The following is a 24000-nucleotide window of genomic DNA, read 5'->3' on the forward strand; positions in this document are numbered from 1 at the left end:
TTCTGGTAGCTCTTTGTATTTTGTTATCCATTTGGCTAGGTAAGTAATATTGTCCATGCGTACGCAGACTATGAATCAATAGAAGCTAGCCTTGTGAGTGAACATGGACAATAAGCAAAGTGAACATGTTTACGCAGACTCTGGTGTATCATGTCTTTACGACTTACATGTTCCCAATTTATCATGGAGCATGCTATTAACATAACTGAATTTTCCATTGCATATATGCTTATATCCAGTTTACAGTTTATTGCTTTCAATTGTTTATCAAATGTTTGTGCCATCTATATTTTCTCTAATCCTTCTATCATTCATTTGTGAGAATAGACTAGCTCGACAATGTGTGAGTTCCTTCCAAAAACAAAACCAGAGTTGTCAGATCTCCCATTAGTTTTTTTGTTATTAATTTTTGCTAATAATTCAATTTGAAGAGCATGATGATTTGCATGCATTTTTCTCTTTAGTTGTTGCAAGGTATCAGTGAGGTTCCACATCAAATGCATTTTCCCCTTGAGTTGTTGCAAGAGAACGACTATTTTGCTAATATTTCAATTTGAAGAGCATGGCTATACATCTGTTTGAGCGTCGACAGAGGGAGTCTTGGTGAGTTTTCACATCAAAGTTGCAGACGCATCACATAATGTGCTATTGTTGTTTCCCATCCATATTTCATAACATGATATGTTTATTTCTTTATTATATACTCCCTCAGGAGTATCTGTGTTGCAATTCTGCAAATATACTAAAATGATATGATGTCTATATATCAGAACCTTGCAAGTCAGAAAAAGATGCAATTATGGCGCTATAATTCTCACATTTGTTTGTCAGTTGTTTATTTCCTTATTTTGCTCGTACTTTGCTACTCAAAGGTTTGGTGAGCATGCCGACTGCAAGGATTTTTTTTGTGGGGGGGGGGGGGGGAGGGGGTTGCAAGGTATTAGTGATGCTCCACTTCCATGGCTTGTTCTCCAAAAGACAGAAGGAGCCCTCAGCCAAAAGCCATGTGATGATTTTTCATTAATGCACCATATATATAACAATCTACCATAACAATTTATGTCTCATATTGCATGTTTGTTTCTTCTGCTACTTGTTATTTGTCCTGATAATACCGGTTAGTTATATTAGCCTTTAGCGAATATTATATGAGAAGATTCCCATGTATTACTGACTGATATATGGTTTTGTTCATGTAAATTTAATATGTTCCGTGAGGCCATATATTTATTAAAAATTCCGTTATTTATATTGTACAAACGGGTGGACGCAGCATCGCGCGCCAGGCCGACCCTCCGAGAGACTGAGCCGGCATGTCATCTTGAGATTTACGAAGGTTTGGTGAGCATGCCGACTGCGAGGATTTTTTTGGGAGGGGGGGGGGGGTTGCAAGGTATTGGTGATGCTCCACTTCCATGGCTTGTTCTCCAAAAGATAGAAGGAGCCCTCAGCCAAAAGCCATGTGATGATTTTTTCATTAATGCACCATATATATAACAATCTACCATAACAATATATGTCTCATATTGCATGTTTGTTTCTTCTGCTACTTGTTATCTGTCCTGATAATACCGGTTAGTTATATTAGCCTTTAGCAAATATTATATGAGAAGATTCCCATGTATTACTGACTGATATATGGTTTTGTTCATGTAAATTTAATATGTTCCGTGAGGCCATATATTTATTAAAAATTCCGTTATTTATATTGTACAAACGGGTGGACGCAGGATCGCGCGTCAGGCCGACCCTCCGAGAGACTGAGTCGGCATGTCATCTTGAGATTTACGAAGTCATCGTAGGCGTCTCGTCGTCGACGGGAACGTCTCCTCCCATTGAAAGCGGATCGCCGGAAATCCTGAAATAAATCCAGGAATAATGCGAGCATCAGGATTTGAACCCTGGTAGGTTGGTAATATCACTGTCCACCTAACTAACTCAACCACAAGTTGACTCGCAGATAGATCATTTTTTAATGAGGGTGATGCAAATTCGTACTTTATCCTACTCCACAACCTTTTGATCGGGGGTTCTAAAAAAAAAACCTTTTGATTTGGGAGGAGGCAAATCCACCCGAGTCGTCTCGAAGAGTTTATACCAGGCCTTGTGTTAAGAAAAACACCGGAGAGAAAAGAAAAAAAAAGTACTGTAGCTATCTCCGGCCCGGACCGTACCCAACCCCGACTCGTCCCCCCTCGCCGCACGCACAGACGCCGGCGGCCACCATGTCAGCGCGGGACCGGGAGACGATCGAGGCGCTCGCTCGCGTCGCGGCCGCGCTGGACGGGGCGGTGCTCGGCCTCGGCACGGCGGCGCTCGCGGCCGCGTCCCTGGCCAAGTACCTCGCCGCATCCGGGGCGCTCCGCCTCATCGCCGAGGCGCCGGCCCTCGCGATCCCCGACCTCCGCTACTCCCTCCTCGCGGGGCTCGGCGACGGCGAGTCGCGCCTCGCCGTCGTGCGGGGCCTCGTCCGCTCCCCGCCCGGGGGCACGTTCCTCATCCCCCCTGGCTCCCGCGAGCACTGCGTCGTCACCAGGCACACCCAGACGGTGAGTTTCCGGATTCCCCTCTCGTGTCGACTCCCTAAGAGCAAGGGTTACGTGTTAGGGCGGGCTTTTTATGCGGCTGCTTGGGCAAGGATGTCGATTTTAATCTTATGTAAACCCTCGAGTCAATGTTTTGAGGCTCCGATTAAGCAGAAGATAGACAGCTTAGGTTTATGTGGTACTTAAATTCTCATCAGTGACCAAGATATATGTGACTGTTTTAAGGTTTCGATTGAGCACAAGATATAGGCAGTTTGGACATTGGGATGCCTGTGAATTTTTTGTTTCGTTTTAACCCTGTGGATACTTTCCTTGTAATTTCTAGGAGTAGGATGGAAAATTTATCAACTCTTGTGGTTCCCTTCTCAAGAGGATAGTTTGGAGAAGTAGAGAATTAGCACTTGCAGTTTGAGCTTCTGTTTCATCAGGAGTTAAATGATTAACTTCATACCTCTATCTAATTAGCGTTGCAACACCCAGTGGTGCTAACAGGATCTTCAAGCTGCAAAGCGGCTGTAACCTTGTTATGCTTTCGTGGGTTTTTGCCTCTAGGAGGGCACCATTGTAAAAGCTCAGGAAATGTGGCATGGGATGTGGTGTGATGCAACCAATATGGAGGTTTGAAGTTAGCAAGTGACTACAGGGCGTCATGATATCATTCTCATTGGATGATAGGAAATTGTTCTAAAGTATGAAATGAACTTAGGAAACTGCATCCTGGGTCAGTGAACTTGATAGACTTTTGAGCTTTGCTTAAATGCAGCTCCATCCAATAAGATTGTGCACTGACTGCTGAATTTCTTATGGGTCTTTGTATAAACAGTGTCTTGGAATGAAGTGTTGACTCCTGCCAGTGGCTGATTTAGATGCAAGTTCTAGAATATCCCAATGCCTTTGACTATTGTGTGACGTTTCTCCTCGATACATTTTAGTTGTTATTCACATAAGGGTCTGGATCTTGAAGTTTTCTAGTTTCCATGTATTTTCTTTTATTTGTTATCATGATATATCCCTATGAGTGAAAAGTAAAATAGCACTTGTGTGCCCCAAACTTTTCTTATGGTTTTGCATTGCTCTTTAAACGCACCGTCGTGTATCCACTATGCTCTCCTTGTAGAGATGTCTAACTGGTGTAATGTGATCTTCTATATACTTTTGTAGTGCTTGTTCGGCGAATGGAGAGGCATCTTTGGATGGACTTTTGACCTACATGCTCTCTTTTTTAAATCATTGAAAGAGCAAATTATAACATCATCTCGATGGGTATGCTATCTACACTTGATAGTTGATACACTTGCTGTTTCCGTAATCATTTTTACCTCCAATTTTACTGTACTTTTCCTTTTGAAAGGTTTCGTTTGGTCTTGTCGATCCTGCTTCCGAGAAATCAGGGGAAATGGTACATGTGAAGTTTGATGGGGCTGTTCATCAGTCATTACCTCTTACAACTGTGTATCACAAACTTATCCCAGTTGAGCAAAATTCTTACACATTGTTTCAGACTATTGTTGGCAATGGCTATCCGGTAAGCTATTGTGCTTGTGTGCTGAAACAGATGTTTTCCTAGGCAGTAATCACCTTGTGGATTTCTTTTTATAGCTATTTGCTTATTTATATGACAGATTGCGTTATTGGATGAGGAAAAGATTCTTCCTATCGGAAAGGAGATTACAGCAATAGGCTTATGTCGATTAAAGAATCGAAGTGTTGAGATCAGCTCGTGCCCAGAGCTCCCATATTTCTTGTAAGGATGCTATTTAGCCATAGGTTTCATATTCTTATTGGTGCCAGCCATCATAATTCTAGAACATCCGCAGTTCATTATGCATGCTAAGGTCTTATTTTGTTCCGTGGTTTTCTGTAACACTTTGCCTTGATTCAGGTCTGATCTGACCAAGGGTGAGATGGAAGCCGAGATGTCCTCACGTGCTAGATTCTTCTTCTGGGTTACTGTTGCTCTTGGAACCGTGTCAGTTGGCTTACTAGGCCATGCCATTTACAGGTACCATTTGTAACTTATGGAACAGGGTGGTGAACAAAATATTTGGGTGAATATTTCTTACTGTGAACTATCAAATGTGGCGTTTTCACCATTGGTAAAGGCTTTATTTACTGAACCTTGATTATTATGGGGATAATTACAACTAGATACTTCACATTAGCCTGATATGGTTCTTTTGGAGCTGTTCCATTTTCTTTTTTGTAGTCATGTTTTTGCGGATAATTTGATTTTTGTAATGATGCAGGTTATGGGAGAGAGTTAAACGGCACAGAGAGGCAAGAGAAGCTCAAGAAAGATTTCACGAGGCTGACAATGAAGATGATGCTGGAGAAAATGGCAGCGACGACGAGCCTGGTGAAATGGGTGACGGGCAGCTATGTGTCATATGCTTAAGGAAAAGAAGGCGGGCAGCTTTTGTTCCTTGTGGTCATCTTGTCTGCTGTTGCAACTGCGCGAAAAGGGTGGAACTCATGGATGAACCATTGTGCCCTGTGTGTAGGCAAGACATCCAATACATGCTCAGGGTTTACGACTCTTAAGGTAATTGAATAACTTTATTCTTCTGGAGCGTTGACTCACGAACTCACTATATTTTTTCTGGCCTGTGGCATGTCACTTGGATTATAGCAATTGGAAATATCTAGCTATGTCTTCTGGTTTTCTGTCTGTAAATTTTCTATCAACCCAACAACTGGATTTTGGTCAGACAACTCCTGATTGGTCTTTATCTAGATGGTTGGAGAGCCTGTAGACATGTGCTCTTTCTTTCTGAATTTGTTTCCTTTGACATCCAATACATGCTTTAGGGTTTATGACTCTTGAGGTAATCGAAAGCCTTTATTCTTAGTGCCCACTATACTTTCCTGGTTGTAGCTGTGGCGTGTTATTTCAATTATAACACGACTGAAAATCTTTACTGATGTCTTTTCTGGTTTTCGACATCTAAAGTACTGAATCTTTGTGAGGTGACTGTTGATCTGGTCTTTATCTAGAATTGGTGGAGAGCCTGTAGACATGTGCTGATTTTCAAAATTGAATTTGTTTCCATTGACTGGCAGAAACTGTTTGCAGACCGTCGACATCAGAATAGCTAGTGGCGTAGGCGCTAACATATACTGTCACTCATTTGAAATGTACCTAACTAAATCAAGGTATCACTGAAATTCTGGAAAAGAGATTTGACCTTGTTTAATCTTATCGCAGGCTCCTTGCTGATGTGGCCCAAGCACCGGCAAAGTTGCGACTCCAACGGCCCATCCTCCTGTCCTGGGTGCTCTCCGTTTTTTGTTCCTAGCTTAGGTTACTGCTACCCTGAAAGTATGTGAATATATGACTGCGCTATCTAACCCTCAGAAACTAGGTTACCAGTACTTGCTAGTTTAGCCTGTGAATATGGATTATGTATGATCTTAGATGACCCCGTGAACTTGCCAAGTTTTTTGTTGGTGTTGCATGGATACGCCTAGGGATGTAAGTGGACGCGTGCGCGAAGTTTACTTTCATGGTTTTTGTATTAGCTTGATTTTTAAAAGCAACATTGGTCAGTTTATTTTCGCCTTCTTGGGTTGTTTGTATTCACTCTTATTTCCATTCAGTCTCCAGGCCAGGTGCTGTTATTAGGCAAAAACATTTCTTCCTGGGCGGATGGGAGTATCTTTTGGTGATGTTGCGCGGCAATCATGGCCATGGGAAATTGCAAGCACCTGAAAAATTCACGCATTTTTATGTCAAAAAGTTTGAGGTTTCTTACTGCCTTAGAAATTATTTTGGAATTTTACTGTTTATTCAGCTAGCTAGTAGTAGTAGTAGTATCCTTTTGTGATGTTGCGCGGTAATCATGGTGGCCATGCATGGGCTCCCGCTCCACTCCCGGCGCCAACTTTAAGCCGTTGCTCACTCCGCTCAACTCAACGGTCACCACGCTGTCCCGCGCGCTCGGTATTTAAGCCTCACCGCGCGGCACACACATCACCAAGAACAAACAAACGTTGCAACACCAGCAAGTACGTACGCGACAGACAGCTCCAGCTCTGCTCGGTGCAAGTGCAATGGCGTCGAGCCCCAGCTCCAGCTCCAGCCTGAGGAGCTCCTGCTCCTTCCCCAACCTGCTGCTGTGGCTCCTCAACCTCTCCCTGCTCGCCCTCGCCGCCGCCGCGCTCGGCCCGGCGCTGCTGCTCCGGCCCCGCCCCACGCCCTTCGGCTGGGCGCTCGTCTCCGTGCACGCCGCCACGCTGCTCTCCGCGCTCGCGTCCATGTACACCCACCTCGCCCGCCGTCGCCTCTGCTGCCACGCCCACGCGGCCCTCGCGCTCGCCGCGCTCTGCGGCCACGCGCTCGCCTCCTACGCGCTGCTCCTCCGCCGCGACCGCAGCCTCGCGCTGCTCGGGTCGGCGCGGGACCGGAGGGAGCAGGTCGCGCTGGTGCTCCTGGAGGGGGCGCTGCTGCTGGCCATGTTCCTGGTGCAGGCCGTGGAGCTGGCGGTTGCCTGCGCCGTGGGCCGGCGGTGGGCGAGGGAGCACGAGGCGGCCGAGGCCGAGAAGGCGAGGAAGCGCGGGAGGAAGATGGCGCGCGTGCAGCAGGCAGAGTCCGCGGAGGCCGGCGTGGGGGCAGTGGAGGAGGAGAAGGGGACGAGCGGCAAGGTGGCGCTCCGGGGAAACGCCAACGAGTGCTGAACGAAGATGTAAACTAGGGGAAGGATCAGCCATGATGTGCCGTGTGTTTAATCTTCAGAGCTCTTGGCCACCTTTACTTAGCTTTTCTCCATATTGTCTGAACAGCTTTCGCAAAGAGGGATTTGGATTTTTTTAAGAGGACAAGTAAACCCACTTAAACATGGCAGTAAAACTAGTGTACAGTTAAAGTGCTCTACTGTTTAATAGAGAGAAACCCAGCTCAGTTTTCATTTGTTCTAAAGAAGAAAGCCAAAGCAAATCAGAAAGAAGAAATTTTCCACATGCTCTGGAGGGGTGCGCCGGCCCAGGCAGCAGTGCAACGCCTGGGCGACACGCGAGGACCCCAGCAGCAAGCTGCTGTGATGGGCCCTCCCCCATAAAAAATAAATTTAATATCGTTGTGGGCACATGGCCCACATATCAGATATTAAACTGATAAGAACAGATACTACACTTGATCTTAGCCAAAAGGCCGAGAAAGGTATGCTTCTCCCCGTCGCCCTGGGTCTGCTTATATAGCGCGCCTTCGCCTCCCTTCCGCTCTGGCTGCGCGAGGTGGGACTAAACGAAAGCGCTGCGCTAGCACAGGCACAGCAAAGCTCTCCGCTCGGTTCGTTTTCTCGGAGGCGAGGCGCTCGTCGGTTTGCTTGGGCAGTGGTTGAATATAAGGCCGACTGTAGATGGGCTGCTGATTCCCGTAATATGGCCTGACAGTGCAACTAGTCAACTACACTTCTCTTGCGTTTTCAGTTCTCAAAAAAAAAAACTTCTCTTGGGTTTTCACGCATACATAATTTTTCTTCGGAAAAAACGCATGAGTTATTATTATTTTAGAGACATTATTTTTTCTTGTTGAATAAAAATAAAAAGAAAAAATGCAGATTTTTTTGGTTCCTTGCGGCGGACGAGAAGGTGGCGAGGCAATGCATGGACGATGATCTTTTGTTACGTGTTGCCAACAGTGTGTTCATATCAGGGACGCATGTGTTGGGCTGTACAACATCCGTTGCAAGAATCGACTCGTATGTGCTGGGTCGGTGGTACAAAACTAGGAGCAGTTCAGTCGAGGCACGCTCTATGATCCTGTACAAACGTGTGTCTCGGCAAATAATCGTATCTACCCTATAATATCTGAGACTTCGGTCTAGACTTCAGGTCATCCGGTCCGGGTCTTTCCGCCTTCTGAAACGATCCATGCAGCTGCAGGAGCAAAGAATTGCTGACGACAAAGATGGAGCTCAGGGCCATCAGTCCTCCTGCACCACACCCACATCACCAGATGTTACATTATGGGACGGAGGGAGTATTATACAAATGTGACTGAGGAGACGTAAAACAACCATGGCAACTGTCTTCACCAGATAAACATTACCTGAAAGAGAGGGTGTCATGGCGAAATCGAATTGAGGCAGTAGCGCTCCAGCCGCGACGGGGATGGCCACTATGTTGTATGCCACCGCCCAGGCCAAGTTCTGGTGCACTTTTGCCATGGTTGCTTTAGACAGGGATAGGGCATCTACAACCTGTGCCAGAGATTGTTCTCATCGATCAATGCACTATGCCACTTGAATTAGTCTCCTACAAATCAGTGTTGGAAGAACTATACCTGCGAAAGCCTGTTCCCTAATAGAACCACTGAAGCTGCATCAGAGGCGGCATTCTCTTTCGAGTGAGTCCGCATAGCTATTCCGACATCAGCAGCTGCCAAAGATGGTGCATCGTTTATTCCATCGCCAACCTGTGTAACGGCAAGTAATGACCCATTGTTGTTAGCAGCTCATGCAGATAAACAACATGCTTTCAGTAAAAAGAATACAAAACAGCCTTGTTAACCACCAAGTTGAAACTTCTGTCATATTATCTGCAAAGGATGAATTCTCTCGCGCTTTAGTTTTTTTAGCTACGCACAACACTTGGATATCTCATTTGGCAAAGCAGCAAAACTGTTCCCATTATCTGCAAATGATGAATTTTTTCATGCTTTAACCTTTTAGCTATGCATAACACTTGGATATCTCATTTGGCAAAGTAGATGAATGGAACATTTTCACTACAACTAATTTGGGGAGCCCATGCAGAATTGACAATTGGATGTGCTGTTGACAGTAGATCAAAGATAAAACACGACAATAAATTACCATGGCAACTCTATGCCCCTCCCCTTGCAAAGTTGATATAATGCCTGCCTTTTCCTGTGGGGTGAGGGATGACCTTCTGTTTTCACTCCTGATTCCAACAGTTTCCCCAATGCCTTCCACTGCCTCTTTCCTGTCTCCTGACAATATATAGGTTGCAATTCCTTCCTGCTGTAGCCTGTAGATTAACCAGAAAAGGAATGACTGTTACACACTGCTTGAATTATGGGGATATGACTGCAAGAGACACATCACTTGCATGACAACAAAAAAGTAGCATCCGCAACATTTGAGGTTCTGGCGAGATGAAACCATTTTATAACATTAGAGATCAAATGGGTTTCCAAGTTTAACACATTTTGACAAGTGGGGCAACATGATAACTTCTGAACATGTTCCTGGCAGTTAGGAGAGTTATATTTGCACTAATATCACATGGAAAATACATTTACAATGCAAAAGATGTCTCCAGTAAATACCTGTCCACAGTTGATTTTGCATCATCACGCAGAACATCTGAGATAGCAATAGCACCTATTATTCCTTCTCCTTCACGACCAATATAAGCAATTGATTTTGACTGATTCGAAGATGATGCTTCACTAGAAGGCACAAACTCTAGACGCTTTCCAAGATCACTCAGTTCAGTCGGTGACGCCTTGGTTTCAAAACGATCGTGGACCCAGTCCAAATTACCCACTGCAACGAAACGCCCATCTACTTCAGCTAAACAGCCAAAGCCAGGCTGTGTAAGCTGCCCACTTGTCGTTGGAATATCCAGTTTGCACAGTTCAGCCTCCTTCGTTATAGCATTCGCAATAGGATGCAATGCTGTTCTCTCCACTGCAGCAGCAAGACGAAGAATCTCCATCTCGTCATATGCTAAAGAAGCAATAGAAGTAACAACTGGTTTTCCTTTCGTAAGCGTCCCTGTCTAAGAATCACAATATAGGCACTATTTATAAAACAGATACAGAAATTCTGGTCCGAGAAAGATTATAAATGAAGTCATATACCTTATCCAGAACAATTGCATCTATCCCAGCCAAACGCTCCAAAACATCACCTCCTCTAATAAGTAGCCCTCTTTTAGCGCCTGGTTTCAGATAAAACGTCACATGGCGTTGTAAACTCATAAAAGACATCAAGTAAGATAAGAGTTGCTACAAACAAGTACTGAATTGAGGAATGTTTAGTCAATGGCATCAGTGCAGATGAACCTTAAATTGCATTCATGCAGTGTAAATTGTATGATTCATTGTTTCATCAAACATTTAGAAAAAAATTACAGACACTTGGACAAAGAAGTTACCCATGGAAGTTCCTATTAAGATAGCTGTAGGCGTAGCTAATCCAAGTGCACACGGACAGGAAACAACCTGCAGGGTGAAAATTATAAAAATTATCGCAAAGAAGCACTAAAAGAGGCAGTTATTAAGAGTAAGCTACGTGAAACAGCTGCTCAATGGTCAACCACCTCCAAACAGGACAACAACATTGAGATTTCAGGATGTTTTGCATGTGCAATGATCCACAATAGATATGAAGAATGATCAGTGAGTTACTGTAGTCTGGCTATGTAAAATTGTTCCATGATTTTGAAAGGCAGGGCTTTAGGAAAACAATAGCATGGTTACTTACTAGTACATCCACAGCAAGCTTCAAGCTCAAAAGCAATGAGTCCCCATCAGGACCAGAAATATCATTTAGAAGGACCTCCGGAAATAGGTGTGTGCCCAATAAGTACCTTGGGATACATAGAAAGAGTTTAAAGCAATAATTATATAGCTGCGGCAGTTTTTTGTATGCTTTTCTCTGAGAAAGAAAAGAGAAGGAGCAGCAGAGCATACCAGAAAGAAAAGGTTGCTGCAGACAATGTCATAACAGTATACACAAATGGCCCTGCAATCGCATCCGCGAGCCTTTGTACAGGAGCTTCATGTGCTTGTGCATCCTCAACCTGTTCAGGGACAGTGTGAATAAATTACAAACATATTCCCCTTTTAGTATAAAATAATAAAATAGTTATGCGGTGTATACCTACCATGCGGATTATCTTAGCAATTGTTGACGACGGTCCAGTGGTTGTGGCTTTGATCCTTAAAGGTCCATCCTGTAGAAAGTCAAATGAATGGACTTGACAAAATTTAAGAGATCAACCAGGACATAATAAGAATGGGTGAAGAGCTTATTGAAATTTTAGTCCCAATTCTCAATTAACTTCTACATTGACTATGAGCGACATATATACAACACACAGATCATCAATGTTGTAATAAAATCACAATTGATTAACACAAGTAGTGGGAGTGAAGATCAGAACGGGAAAAAAAATACCATGCTTTCTGGCAGAAATTATTATGTGCATGAACATACCCAATTAACAGTTCCAGAAAATACAGGGCATCCTTTTTCTTTTGCTACCGGCAAGGATTCTCCAGTAAGCATTGATTCATCCACAAAACTTGATCCTCCAGTGACATTTCCCTGTACGAATAGGTGCCAGTGGACCATTAGATCTATCAGAATTCTATGAAAGCACAAGGAAGTACAGAAGGTGAAACAGAATGATGACAATCGTGTCTATATTAATGACTATTAGTTCCCTCGCAAAAAAAAAGGAACTAGAACACCCTTCAAACGTTTTGACTCGTTCTAAAATATATACTAATAAATATTTTAATTGAGTAACAATTTTGCTCGAAACAATTCGTTAGAGATAGCATAGAAATTCACAGATAGTAAGGATATCAAAGTATGTGAGTAAGCAATACATGAAACATCATTGAAGTCAGCAAATCAATACCCATCAAAGTATGTGTCTTAGAAGTCTGAAGAATTAATACAGGAAAGAAAAAGGAGCCACCTCCAAATGTCTTTTAGCACATTTATGTTACTTTGTAAGATGCCTTAATGGCCATACAGGGGCTCATCAGATTCAGACTTCATTTATGTTTAATCACATAAATGTTGTATCACTGCACTATAATTGTAAGATACTAGTAGAAAATACAAAAAATAAACCATGGCTCCTTACATCTACAGGGATAGTTTCTCCTGGAAGAACCAATACTGAGTCTCCAACACGGACATCATTGACAGGAACTTCAACTGTTATTGCATCCGAATTCAAAATGCCATCTGAAGGAAGGTCGTCACTTGAGGACGTAACGACTAGCCTCGACTGAGGAGACAAGAGTGACTGCCATATAATATGAGACATAATGAGTTGTAAATATATTGCTTATATTGGTCAAGAAATTGTGTACGTTACTTCACTAACCATCAATATGTTTTCAATAGTTTATACAGATTTACTAATAAAAGTATCAGCCTTCTTATTTTAGCTTCTAGTAATGCAAAAAGGAAATGTTGTATGTGTTCAAACAATGCGTAGATATGTACTTACAATGAGCTCATTCATATCGCTAGATGCCTTAAGCCTAGCACTTTCCTCGAGAGATCGTCCCAGAAGTACAAATCCAAGAAGCATGACCTGCATGCTATAAGATGAATTTCTTCAACAAAACTTTCTTAAAACATAGTTCAACTGTTGTTTGATCAACTGCCAAATCAAATGAAGTAATGTGGAAGACAGAAATATGCCCAACAAATAAATGTTGGACATTGACACTGATTTTGTTAATAGACTCAAAAGCAGAGCAACTTTATTAATTGACAATAATACAGTGCCAGGGCACAAGAGCAGTGGCAGCAAGTACATAGGAGTTCCAAGTTTATTAATATATTTTTCTTTGCTATTTTCATGCATGAAAGATTGCTCACCGGTTCATCGAAGAAGGTTGAATTCCATGCCAATTCAGGGTTCAGCAAGGAAACCTTCATACAAGAAAATCTGTTAGACTGTCAGTATTCTTGTGTGTCTAAAAAAACCATCCCCTATAAGTTCACTTACTGCACTAATAGCAAATGCAGCTGCAGACCCGAATCCTACAAGAGAATTCATGTTGGGGGAGCCTTGCTTGAACGCTCTTAGACCATCGAAAAGTATATCTGAGCAAGAGTTACATTTAACACAGAGTGAGAAGAATTAATAAAATACCTGAAAAACACAGAGCAAGACCATGCTGGAAATCGGTTTAAGTTCCAACTTGCATTTTGTTCTTAAAATGCAATTTTCTTAACTCTAGAATAAAGAATCCACAATCCCTCTGACTCTGTCATTATGTCTCTGTTTCGTAGGAGGAATTTAACAAATGTCTCTTAAGAGACCGCCATATATCAAGCAAAAGCTCATGGACCGAAAACCAATATTGTACTAACGATGACTAAATGTGGAGCCAAAGTTCAAACATCTTGTGTCGATACGTCAGACACTCTACCTGGTGAATACTGAGTTTTCTATCATTCCTATGAACTGATTTTATATGTTGTAATGCATGTACCAATCACTATCCATGTGGAAACATAAAACTAACACCACGACACTTATTTTAGTGTGTAAACAACAAGTAAACTGATGCATTAGATTTTGAAGATGATATTGGAGCCAAGTATACCTCTTCCAGGCCCAAACAGCGCCACCACAGCGATGCCACATTTCACATACGAGTTATGCAACACATCCAAAAATGTTCCTGCGTCGTGCACAACCCGGTCATATAATAAGAACACAATAAAATATGCAGCCAATTGAACTTGGTTTTTTCCCGTTCACAGCTTGAGATCACGCTCTAGTGGTTTATAATAATTTAAACTCACCATGGCCGATGTGGATGCCGATCGAGTGGAGGAGATGGGACGCGTGCGAGCCGCAGCAGAGCGCGACGAGCGTCCACGCAAAGGCGACGCGCCCACGACTCCGGGTGAGGAGCTCCGACTTCCGGGCGGCCATCTCCCTCCACTTGAGCGCGCTCTCCGCTGCCCCCGCGGTCGCGCCCCCTCGCCGCTCCGCGGACGGGAACCCGCACGCCGTCAGCCTCTCCGCCAGCTCCTCCCCGGCGCCCGGCGCCGGCGACCGCAGCCGCACGGCGGCCGACTCGGCGAGGAGGTTGACCGCCGCGCTCTCCACCCGCGCGTCCGCGGCGAGGATCGACCGCACCCGCGCCGCGCAGCCGCCGCACATCATGCCGCTGACGTCGAGCAGCACGGTCGCGCCGGCCCCCTCCTCCGCCGCGGGGGCCACATCGACGGCGGTCGAGGCGGAGGGGTCGGCCGCGGCACGGGGCGTGCCCGCTGGTAGCTCGCGCGGGATGAGGCGGAGGCGTTGCTGGGAGGAGGGAGCCGAGCGGCGGCTGCGCGGCAGGCGGAGGCGCCGCGCGAAGAGAAGAGGACTGGCGCTGGGAATTTGAGCGCGCACGTGGAGGAGGGAGGAGGCGGGAGCGGTGGCCATGGCGGCCGTCCGGAGGTCTCGCCCGGATGAGAGCCTCGGGTGCCCGGCCGCCTCGCCTAGGGGAGAGGGGAGGAGGAGGCGGTGGTGGCCATGGAACGGGCCGAGTCGACGACGGGTGGGTGGGTGGGTGGGCGGCGGTGGTGGTGGGAAATGGAGTCACGGAAGAGTGGCCGTGGTGAAGTCGAGAGGGACGGTGACGTGGACTGCTCGGAGGAGATCGGTAATCTGCCATCCTGGATGGATTTTGATTTGATTTTCTGGACGGCGATTGGAGGCTTCTTTGGCGTGGAAAACGCGGTGGGTGTTGCTTCTCGGAGTATACTCACCTTTGTTTTTGCGAATTTTTTAAAAAAAACTTTTGATTTATTTATTTCTAATCATGACAATACAACAAACACAAGAAATAATAAAAATTATGATTTGAACCCTGGTGGGTTGGGGATACCAGGGTCCACCTAACCAACTCAACCACAGGTTGATTCATCCACCTTTTGTAGTACTACGTAGTATAATTGTATGTTTGAAAAGGATAAATATCTATGAAGAAATTGTGAGAAGATGTTTTTTCATCGTTGTACAAATTTCGCGGAAGAAAGTGCATTTACACCTTAGTGCATGCTTGATTTGATGCCAATTTTTTTGCTTGCGAATGTGTGGGCAAATCCAAAATTTGGTTGTCAATTTCTTTCCCACTAAATTGCTTTGCCAAACTCTATGGAAGTTGTCGATTTTTAGCAAGTTTTGTTGCCGGATGTTGGCTTGCCTTTGGCTTTAAAACTTTAAAAAATCATGAAAACAACCGTGCAAATGGATACTATTTAGAAACTTGTGCATTTACAATTTTGTAATGTGATATTAACATTTGTAACATGCATAAAAAATACAAAAACATTTAAGTTTTAAAACTCATGTTGTAACACTCATTTTCTCATTCAACTAGGTCACGTATGGTAGTTTTATTTTACAAACATTTACATGCAGTACCTGTGGTGCGTGATTTTTTCATAGTTTTTTAAAACTTGCAAATATGTTTTCCCCCAGGTGTTAGAAAATTGGTGTTCCAAAACCATGATCATTCTAGTATTTTGCTACAATGACCCACATGACAAAGAGAAAGTTGTCTTCTCAACCATGGAATTTCTTTTTTGCATCGGTTTTATTATTGTTACGGAAACAATTTTTGACTAGGGGTTGTCCTTAATAGCATGGTTGAGGTTATGAGTACGGGAGTGCGTATGACGGTCTTATAACAAAGGTCATCGTACATCCACAAAAGCTAACACAACAATATTTTTAATAGGTTTGGTCGCCTTGGCGTAGTGCAGCTTAATCCTATGTTAGGAGAGTGTCGAAGGGTGATATAGTTGCTGACCCGATTCGAACATGTAGACTCTAGAACTCTCAAAACACGTCTTGGAGCTATAATGCCTCCCTTGAGTTTATTTTAGTAATGGTGAATGAGTCACATGTCCATGAGGGCTTACAGGGCTGGTCCTAGGATTTCGGGGGCCCATGAAACTAACACTACGGGCCTCCTTAATATGGACATGAACCAACATAAATGTTACCGATAACACTAAACTGCATCCAAGAGCAATGTTTAGATCAAATTTAAAGTAACAAATAGTAATTAAGAACTAGCGCAATTGTACAAAGGTAATAGATCAACTCAATAAATTATTGGTGATTATCACGCCAAACTCAGAAGAAAAAATCTCAATAACAACCATCTCTAAACAATATCCACTATTGATTATGAATGACCCTTTGCAACAATGAAGACACAATTTGATCATCTTTTTTTTTCTTACCAATCATCATGGCCCATACGACATTGCCTTGAAGTATAGATAGAATAATAGCGCACATCAGATATAATCGATGAAAACCCATTGTGATAGAAAATTTGATTGTATGTGTTTTTTGGCCGCAGAAAGTTGAACTATTATTACCTCTTGTAACAAACCGAAAATTCATGTTGATTAGTTGATAGATAGTTAAGTTTTCCGTATCAATCAAAGTGTTTAACATTTTACCTGACCGGTTGGATATAGCAACCAATTACTATCTCGTTGTCAAGTCTCTTCTCCGGTCAATCAGCCTGGAATTGCGTCGACATCGCAGACTTGTGGTGGTCAGTGGGCGCGCAAGGACAGTGGTGCGATCTGGCCGGCCTCCTCTCAGACCGGTGACTTGAGAGTCGAGACGGCACACACGACTAGGCGAGAAAAAGAGATCAAAAATTAGATAGAGCGATCTCAGATGCACCATGCGTCGATCAGGTTGGGGTTTTCTTGTATTAGTGGCCAGAGCAGTCGAAATCACGTTTTGACCCTTTTTGTTAAACGAAAATATTACACACATTATGTTTTTTGCAAGATAGTAAATCCAACGATCTGGTCTTCCTTTGCCCAAATGTCGTAGGGTCATATCGCAACCATCGTCTACATATAGGGTATGAACTATCGTCCATATAGCACCGTTCTTAGATAAATGGTTTTTTTTTTTGCGGGTAGATAAAGGCCTCCTTTGATTTGGAGGAATTTTGTAGAAATTTCATAGGGTAAGATTTTTATAGAAAAAAATCCTATAGAGCTCTTTGGTTTATAGGAATGGAATCATATTTCTATTGAGGAAATCTTTCTATCCTCCACATTTCATAGTAAACATTAGTCTAGACTCAATGGAAAAAATTCTATGATGTGAAACAAAGGATATCTTCTTTACTATTCCTACTCATAGGATTTGAGATGCATGTCATCTCATTTCCTACAACTCTTCTATTCCTATAATTTTCCTACCTTGTGAACCAAAGGAGACCAAAATAGGTTGTCTGGCCCAGTTTATCACAGGACTCGAATTTTTCTTCGAGGGCACAGACATAAATTATCAAATCAACAGAATGGACAACCAGAAAGGTTCAGGGCTCCTTTGATCCAAAGGAATTTCATAGGATTTTTATAGGATTTGGATCCTTACGATTTTTTCCTGTAATGGTCATTTTTTTGCGAGGTTCCTGTAATGGTCATTTTATTTGTAGGATTGGAATCCTTAGGATTTTGTCCATAAGATTCATTTGTACTACACTTTGGAGGAAAGTTTTCATCCACTCAAACTTTTTTTGTAGAATTCCTTTGTTTTTCTGTGCTATCAAACTCTTCTTCAAATCAAGCAGGGGTAATAATATGATTGTATGTGTTTTCTGGCCGCAGAAAGTTGAACTATTATTACCCCTTGTAACAAACCGAAAATCAAAGGGGCTGCAGAAAGTTGAACTATTATGACATTCTACTCCTACATTCTGCTTGTTCCCGTGTTTTGAGAATCCGGCGAAAAGTGCGAATCAAAGAGGCCCTCGGGTCGTGAGAGGGCTGGGAATAAGTAAAATTTTACTGTCCTAATAAAATTACTCCCTAATATCTAAAAAGGGTCCAGGTCGTGAGCACGGACTAAAGTACTGATGTAAAAAGACTTACTACCGATGGAGTAATAAAGGAACGAAGTATGTATATGGCAACCGTGTGGCAGATTACATAACTGCCACATCGGAATTATGGCCCCACGCGCCTTCCTGATTTTCGGCAAAAATAATGCTTGAACTAAGATTTGATCTCTAGTCTGCAGGTAAGCAACAAGGGGAGCTAACCACCTCATCTATGTCACTTATTGTTGAACAAGCTAAGGGAAATATTGTTTTTGACATGTTTTTGCCTTTAATATGTTAGCACTGAAAAACTTTTTGTTTCAAGCATCGTGGTAACTTTGATCATTGGGAATAAATTTATTGAACCCCCCCTCCCCCGGTAATTTCTGTAAATAGCACGATAATATTCACGCCATAGACCTGATAATTTAGATACAAACATTGTGGTAATTTTAACCATTGGGGAAAACAAATGTGAAAATATACCCGATAATTTATGTGTAAATAGATGGTAATATACGCAGCGCACATCTGGTAGCTAAGGTAGAAACACCATGGTAACTTTGACCGGTTTTTTTTAAAAGATACTCCGGTATCTTCTGTGTAAATAGCACGGTAGTATACCTCCCTCCCCTGGCATTTTTATGTGTAAATAGCATGAAAACATATGCACTACGATAACTAAACACCATGATAAGTTTTTGACCTGTGTGTGGGGGGGGGGGGGGGGGGGATTTGTTGCTGAAACATACACCTGATAAATTTTGTGTAAATAGCATGATATTTGAAGCACTACGGACTTGATAGGTTACCTAGAATCACCATAATGACTTTTTGTCCCGGGAAAAAGTTGTTCAAAGCATCCCCAATAATTTTTGTGTAAATAACATAAAAATATAAGCACCGCATAACCGATAACTTGCAATATAAACATGATGGTATCTTTTTTACCAAAGGAAAATAATTTGTTAAAAATATACACTCGCCTTGCGCGTGGGCCTCTTGGATGAACACAACCATGACGTGCCACGGGAAAGTCACATAATGTTTAGTGTCATGAGGGGTACACGTGCTATAGGCATGATAAGTTACGCAAAAATATCGTGGTAATTTGTGACCTATGAAAAAACCTACCGAAACGCACCTAGGTTTTTAGGTGCAAGTACCATGATAATATACGAACTGTAGACCCGGTAACTCATGTACAATCCCCCATGGTAAATTTGACCGGGGGAAGGTTGATGTACATATACCCTGATAACTTATGTGTAAGTATCACAGTATTTTACACATCGAAGACCTTATAATTTGTGTACAAAACACAGTGGTAACTTTGAAGTGGTGTAGTTGTTGAAGCATAGTACCTGGTACGTTCTATGTAAATAGCACGGTAAGTTATGCAACACAGGCCTGAGAACTTGCATACGAATATCATGGTAACTTTGTCCTGAGAAGAAATCATATGGTATACGTGAAGAAGTGGCAGTTTTCTCGGGGGTGGGCGCCCGAGATGTGCGGGAAAAGCAGGTTTCTCGGGCGAGCCAGCGGGGTCGTTTGGGAGGAGGCGAGGTCAAAGAATGAGGGATTCGTGTGGTATTTTAAAATAAAAGAAGTAGAGATGTGGCAGTTTTAATTATATGGCACACGTGAGCCAAATATCACAGTCCATAAAGGAGTTGAGTTTTTACACATGACTAGTAAGCTGGCACGTGCACCGCACGTCCAAGAAAAATATCACTTAGGATGTATTCTTAGGTAAATTGCACACCATGGTGGTCACATTGCCTCATAAAATAATAATATATTGTTTCATCCATTCAGTATCTACAGGTAGTAAACGATGAACATTAAATCTACTAATTAATCCTCCAAAACCCCATTGTTGAACACATTGAATTATCGGGCTTAAATATACTAATTAATCCTCCAAACCCCCACTGTTACACATATCAAGTCAGTCGACAACTTAATTCCAGCTTGATACTTCTTAGAACAACATGATTATAGTATAGAACACAGTTTCAGTATGCAACATAAATTGGTCCAAAAAAAGACCTGTTTAAAGAAGAAAATAGAATACAATCTACACTCTTCGGTATCGCATACCAGGTTGTTCCCTCTTTCCTCATGATGGCATGTAGATTTTTTCCACGGACTCTAGGTGAACTCTCCATTTCTTGTGATTCAGATTGAAGGAGAATCTATCAAACATTTACATAGAAGCTGAAATCAGTATGTACTTCCATTTAATTCTAAAAGAACCGGTTATTATAAGTTGTAATTGTGTGGTGGCATCTAGGGTGAGCATACAAAATAAAATCATATGCATTTTTGACACAGACAATTCAACTATGCCGAACAATAAAGTGAGTACAAATCTATTGAATGGATGATAATATATTCAAATGAGATTACTCACACTTATAGCAGATCAAGTTAGCTGCCCATGCATTGCAATGTATCCTGCATATGCACCTCGTCACATCCCCAATCTAAGTTTGTCACTGCTGACAAATGTCCATCCAGCTCAATATCCCCCCTTGCATGCCACCCATCCCCCCCCCCCTAAGAACTCCAAACACATAACTGTGTACTCTTTGTTATATTGCACAACATGCTCTTCTTGGCAATACGTCCTTGTAGTTTTCAATTGTGTCACTATAAACTTCTATCGCCCTTTCTCAAAAGGTTACACATACAGATGGGTTATACTCCCTCCGTCCCATATTAGTTGTCACCGAAACGGATGTATCTCTTGACGAAGGTAGTATTTCACAATGTGCTAGTCTTCGCAAGGCGTGCCTGGATACAACAAAAAGAGTTACCTCTACCAGGAATTGGACAGCTATTAGGAGGTAGCAATAAACAAACCTTGAACTAAAGAAATTCAACTTATTTTGCCCACAACAAGAAATGGATCAAGAAGATTAGTAGATAGAAGTATCACAAACATGCACGATACTATCCTGCGAAAAGGATCAAGAAGATTAGAACCAACAGAAAAAATAAGAATAGTAATACAAAGAGCACCCAGGGGACTCACGTGTGCCCTATGGCATGTCCGTTCACTCGCATAATAGATCCCACTGGCTAAAGTAATTGCAGTTCCTGCCTCAAACGTTGCTATATGGCTGAGAATATAAGAGGGGATTGACAAGATGCATGCATATTGTAGGGTTTCTTCTCACCAGACATGGAGGCGGGGCCGCTGGGGGCACGTTAGTGCAGCTAGCTAGATTCCACTGTAATGAAGATGGAGAAGACGAAGAGGGGGAGTATAGCTTGAAGGTGTTGTATCCGTCCTGACGACGTCGACGATGCGCGCGTGCCGCATGGCCGACCTGGCGAGCCTCCTGCCCTCGAGGAAAAATTCCGCGTGCCATGGAAGGAGCCGTACACGTACTGACGTACGTCTATAGTGATTCCGGCGGCGGTCTGAGTTCGTCTGACCATCCAGGTTTCTCTGCATGCACGCCGGCCGAGACCTACTCTTCTTTTCGCCGGACAGACGACAGCGCCTCGGGCGCGAGCGGCTTCGCCGAGTGGCGCGATCGGAACTAATCCTGCACGATGGGAGACGGCTGCGGCGTCGTAGGGGCCGGAGGAGAAGGCATCGCACGCATGACCGAGAAGCTTGAAGACTTCCTCAACAGCGGCGGAAAGGTTCTTGTCCAATTGAATGAAGAGATCATTTTTTTACCGCGTCGGCCGTGGAATACCATGTCGAGAAGGCGTGCCAGTAGCGCAAACAGTCCGGGCTCCTGCCCACGGCAGCGCGGACATCGGTGGCGAACATGTTCGCTGCGCCGGTGAGCAACGTGAAGAGCCGCTGGGCCACGCCTTTGTTCGTATTAAGGCGTCGTATTTGCAGGACGAATATCCAAGATGGTTTTGCTTTAATTTTCTTCGTTTTCTACCTTGATTAGCGGGAGCACAATAATTACCTGGTGCATGCGACTCTGTTCTCCCGCGTGGTAAGTTTCCACTGATTGCTCCTCCGCATGCATGGTAGTTATTTTCTTTCTCTTTTTCAAACGCCTTATTTATTCTCGCGGTGTTTGTTTCCTAGTTTATAAGATACACGAAGGGGATGCGGGGCGGGGAACTTTCTCGGCAGAGTTTTCGTCCGCCTAGACAAATGGCTAAACGCACTTTTGACGTGGGTTAATATAATTTTAATGGTTAGATTAAATTAAGTGTCGCTGATCGTGCGGCTGTAATTAGTTCGTGTTGTTGTGTGTACGGAAGGCTGTGTGCATTTAGCGATGAATATGTTTTCTTGTTTAATAGTAGTATAGAAAATTAAATTAAGTGTCGCTGATCGTGCTGCTGTAATTAGTTCGTGTTGTTGTGTGTACGTAAGGCTGTGTGCACTTAGCGATGAATATGTTTGCTTGTTTAATAGTACTAGTGTAGATATAGATAGATTTAATAATAGTAGTATAGATAGATGAATATCCGTATCTTTTTGAGGATTTCTGGCGAATTTCGTAATGAGACAAGGGCCAAACCGCAAAAGTTGTTTAATATCTCGCGCTTCGAACGTTATCTCCAACCTCTCGTCTCGTGCCCCATCCACGTCTCTCCGGCGTGCCCGCTCCAACTCTCATCCAATGGCCTCGCCGCACGCCGACCCGCAGCAGCAGCACCACGCGTCGGCGCCGCCGCTCCTGCTCGCCGTACTCCGCGTCCCGTTCCCGGGGGCCCAGCGCCCGCGCGCGCTCCCCGCCCCGGACCTCGCCCCTCTCGCGCGCCGCCTCGACGAGCTCGCCGCCGCGGCGGCCGCCCACCCGCTCCTGAGGCCGCTCTTCGACCTCCGCCACCACCTCTCCACCTTCTCCCAGGTACGCAAACGTCCACGCCCCAGTGGGGCTTCGTGAAAGCGCACGCGGGCGATCGTCCGAACTAACGTCGCGCGCCCGGCCGATGCGAGGAGCAGAGCGGGAGGCAGAGGATGGTGGCGATGCGGCAGGCGGCGTGCCCGCTGGCCGGCGGCGAGGGCTGCTTCGCGGCGGTGCTGGGCGGGTCCGTGGCCGGCATGGTGGTGTCCAACGGCGTCAACAGCTTCCTCAGCCTCTACAACACCGTGCTCGTCATCCGGCTCGTGCTCACCTGGTTCCCCAACACGCCGCCCGCCATCGTCTCGCCCCTCAGGTACGCGCACACATTGCAAACTCTAAGGCGCATTATCATCCCAGCACAGCAGTAGTACAATGATGCGTCAGAAAACCACCACTAAGATGATTCAGAGAACTTGAAATTGGTCACTGGCACCTACTACCACTAAGACGCAATGATCGCAATCACAATCACAACCTTATCTTAGTTAAAAGTCGTAAGGAGGCGCGACAGTGCGAAAGCAGAAAGGCTTTTGCTTCACGGAACAGACGCACAGTTTGGTCTGGTGACTTTCTGAAGATGTTGTTATCGCGTGCAGCACGGTGTGTGACCCGTACCTGAACATCTTCCGGGGCATCATCCCGCCGCTGGGCGGGCTGGACCTGTCCCCCATCCTCGCCTTCCTGGTGCTCAACGCCCTCACCGGCACCGCCGCCGCGCTCCCGGCCGAGCTCCCTGCCCAAACCGGCTCGGTGCGCCCTGACGAGCTCACCGCCAACCAGAGGAAGTGGATGAGGAGATTCCGCCCGGGGAAATCGCAGGTGGCAGAGGATGGTGCTCCTCGCTAGACTCGTGCAATTTTTTGGAGTGCTCCATCAAAATGTGTGTTGTCATTCGGCATGTCGAATTACCACTGAGGCCTGATTTTTCTTCTTCTGAATGTGTATGTAGTGGAACCAAACTGCTTGACTGTAGTGCCATTTTTTGGGTCTTTCTGATGAGTTCCTCACTTTGTTGATTGCTTGTGGA

General features: G+C 44.2%; 4 protein-coding genes and 1 non-coding gene across 5 annotated transcripts; 3 read left to right on the forward strand and 2 right to left on the reverse strand.

Moving 5' to 3' along the window:
- Nucleotides 1-2107: 2107 nt before the first annotated feature.
- On the forward strand, nucleotides 2108-6097 carry SPL2 (E3 Ubiquitin ligase family protein). Its single transcript, XM_048716505.2, has 7 exons — nucleotides 2108-2549; nucleotides 3708-3809; nucleotides 3898-4071; nucleotides 4169-4290; nucleotides 4429-4548; nucleotides 4793-5088; nucleotides 5752-6097. The coding sequence occupies exons 1-6, from the start codon at nucleotides 2226-2228 to the stop codon at nucleotides 5085-5087; spliced, it is 1137 nt and encodes a 378-aa protein (XP_048572462.1). The 5' UTR covers nucleotides 2108-2225; the 3' UTR covers nucleotide 5088; nucleotides 5752-6097.
- Nucleotides 6098-6230: 133 nt separating this feature from the next.
- LOC125554881 (Putative membrane lipoprotein) lies at nucleotides 6231-7356 on the forward strand. The gene has a single exon (XM_048718265.2). It carries the CDS (start codon nucleotides 6597-6599, stop codon nucleotides 7218-7220), a length of 624 nt encoding a protein of 207 aa, XP_048574222.2. The 5' UTR covers nucleotides 6231-6596; the 3' UTR covers nucleotides 7221-7356.
- A 153-nt stretch (nucleotides 7357-7509) lies between these two features.
- On the reverse strand, nucleotides 7510-7705 carry LOC125555202 (U2 spliceosomal RNA). Its single transcript, XR_007304635.2, has one exon. It is a non-coding gene; the product is annotated as a U2 spliceosomal RNA (small nuclear RNA).
- Nucleotides 7706-8144: 439 nt separating this feature from the next.
- On the reverse strand, nucleotides 8145-14839 carry LOC125552816 (copper-transporting ATPase PAA2, chloroplastic). Its single transcript, XM_048716504.2, has 17 exons — nucleotides 14078-14839; nucleotides 13876-13953; nucleotides 13272-13369; nucleotides 13142-13195; nucleotides 12765-12851; nucleotides 12393-12557; nucleotides 11732-11842; nucleotides 11400-11468; nucleotides 11206-11315; nucleotides 10997-11102; nucleotides 10668-10734; nucleotides 10372-10451; nucleotides 9835-10289; nucleotides 9359-9533; nucleotides 8827-8958; nucleotides 8593-8743; nucleotides 8145-8476 (listed from the first exon to the last, which is right to left on the reverse strand). Exons 1-17 carry the CDS (start codon nucleotides 14706-14708, stop codon nucleotides 8343-8345), a joined length of 2703 nt encoding a protein of 900 aa, XP_048572461.2. The 5' UTR covers nucleotides 14709-14839; the 3' UTR covers nucleotides 8145-8342.
- Nucleotides 14840-22681: 7842 nt separating this feature from the next.
- Nucleotides 22682-23972, forward strand: YLMG2 (YGGT family protein). The gene is made up of 3 exons (XM_048716502.2): nucleotides 22682-22976; nucleotides 23072-23286; nucleotides 23570-23972. Exons 1-3 carry the CDS (start codon nucleotides 22746-22748, stop codon nucleotides 23817-23819), a joined length of 696 nt encoding a protein of 231 aa, XP_048572459.2. The 5' UTR covers nucleotides 22682-22745; the 3' UTR covers nucleotides 23820-23972.
- The last annotated feature ends 28 nt before the right edge of the window (nucleotides 23973-24000 follow it).

Source organism: Triticum urartu, chromosome 4A (assembly GCF_056163025.1).
Source record: "Triticum urartu cultivar PI428250 chromosome 4A, HENAU_Tu73, whole genome shotgun sequence".
Classification (NCBI taxonomy): domain Eukaryota; kingdom Viridiplantae; phylum Streptophyta; class Magnoliopsida; order Poales; family Poaceae; genus Triticum; species Triticum urartu.

Bases quoted from the DNA above. Each gene is read 5' to 3' on its own strand.
- LOC125554881 (XM_048718265.2), top strand. From the start codon at position 6,597: ATGGCGTCGAGCCCCAGCTCCAGCTCCAGCCTGAGGAGCTCCTGCTCC.
- SPL2 (XM_048716505.2), top strand. From the start codon at position 2,226: ATGTCAGCGCGGGACCGGGAGACGATCGAGGCGCTCGCTCGCGTCGCG. The intron at 2,550-3,707 runs GTGAGTTTCCGG...ATACTTTTGTAG, and splicing joins TCACCAGGCACACCCAGACG to TGCTTGTTCGGCGAATGGAG. The intron at 4,291-4,428 runs GTAAGGATGCTA...GCCTTGATTCAG, and splicing joins CCAGAGCTCCCATATTTCTT to GTCTGATCTGACCAAGGGTG.
- YLMG2 (XM_048716502.2), top strand. From the start codon at position 22,746: ATGGCCTCGCCGCACGCCGACCCGCAGCAGCAGCACCACGCGTCGGCG. The intron at 22,977-23,071 runs GTACGCAAACGT...TGCGAGGAGCAG, and splicing joins ACCTCTCCACCTTCTCCCAG to AGCGGGAGGCAGAGGATGGT. The intron at 23,287-23,569 runs GTACGCGCACAC...TATCGCGTGCAG, and splicing joins GCCATCGTCTCGCCCCTCAG to CACGGTGTGTGACCCGTACC.
- LOC125552816 (XM_048716504.2), bottom strand. From the start codon at position 14,708: ATGGCCACCGCTCCCGCCTCCTCCCTCCTCCACGTGCGCGCTCAAATT. The intron at 13,370-13,875 runs GTATACTTGGCT...ACTCTTGCTCAG, and splicing joins GCTGTTTGGGCCTGGAAGAG to ATATACTTTTCGATGGTCTA. The intron at 11,469-11,731 runs GTATGTTCATGC...GACTTTCTACAG, and splicing joins TTTCTGGAACTGTTAATTGG to GATGGACCTTTAAGGATCAA.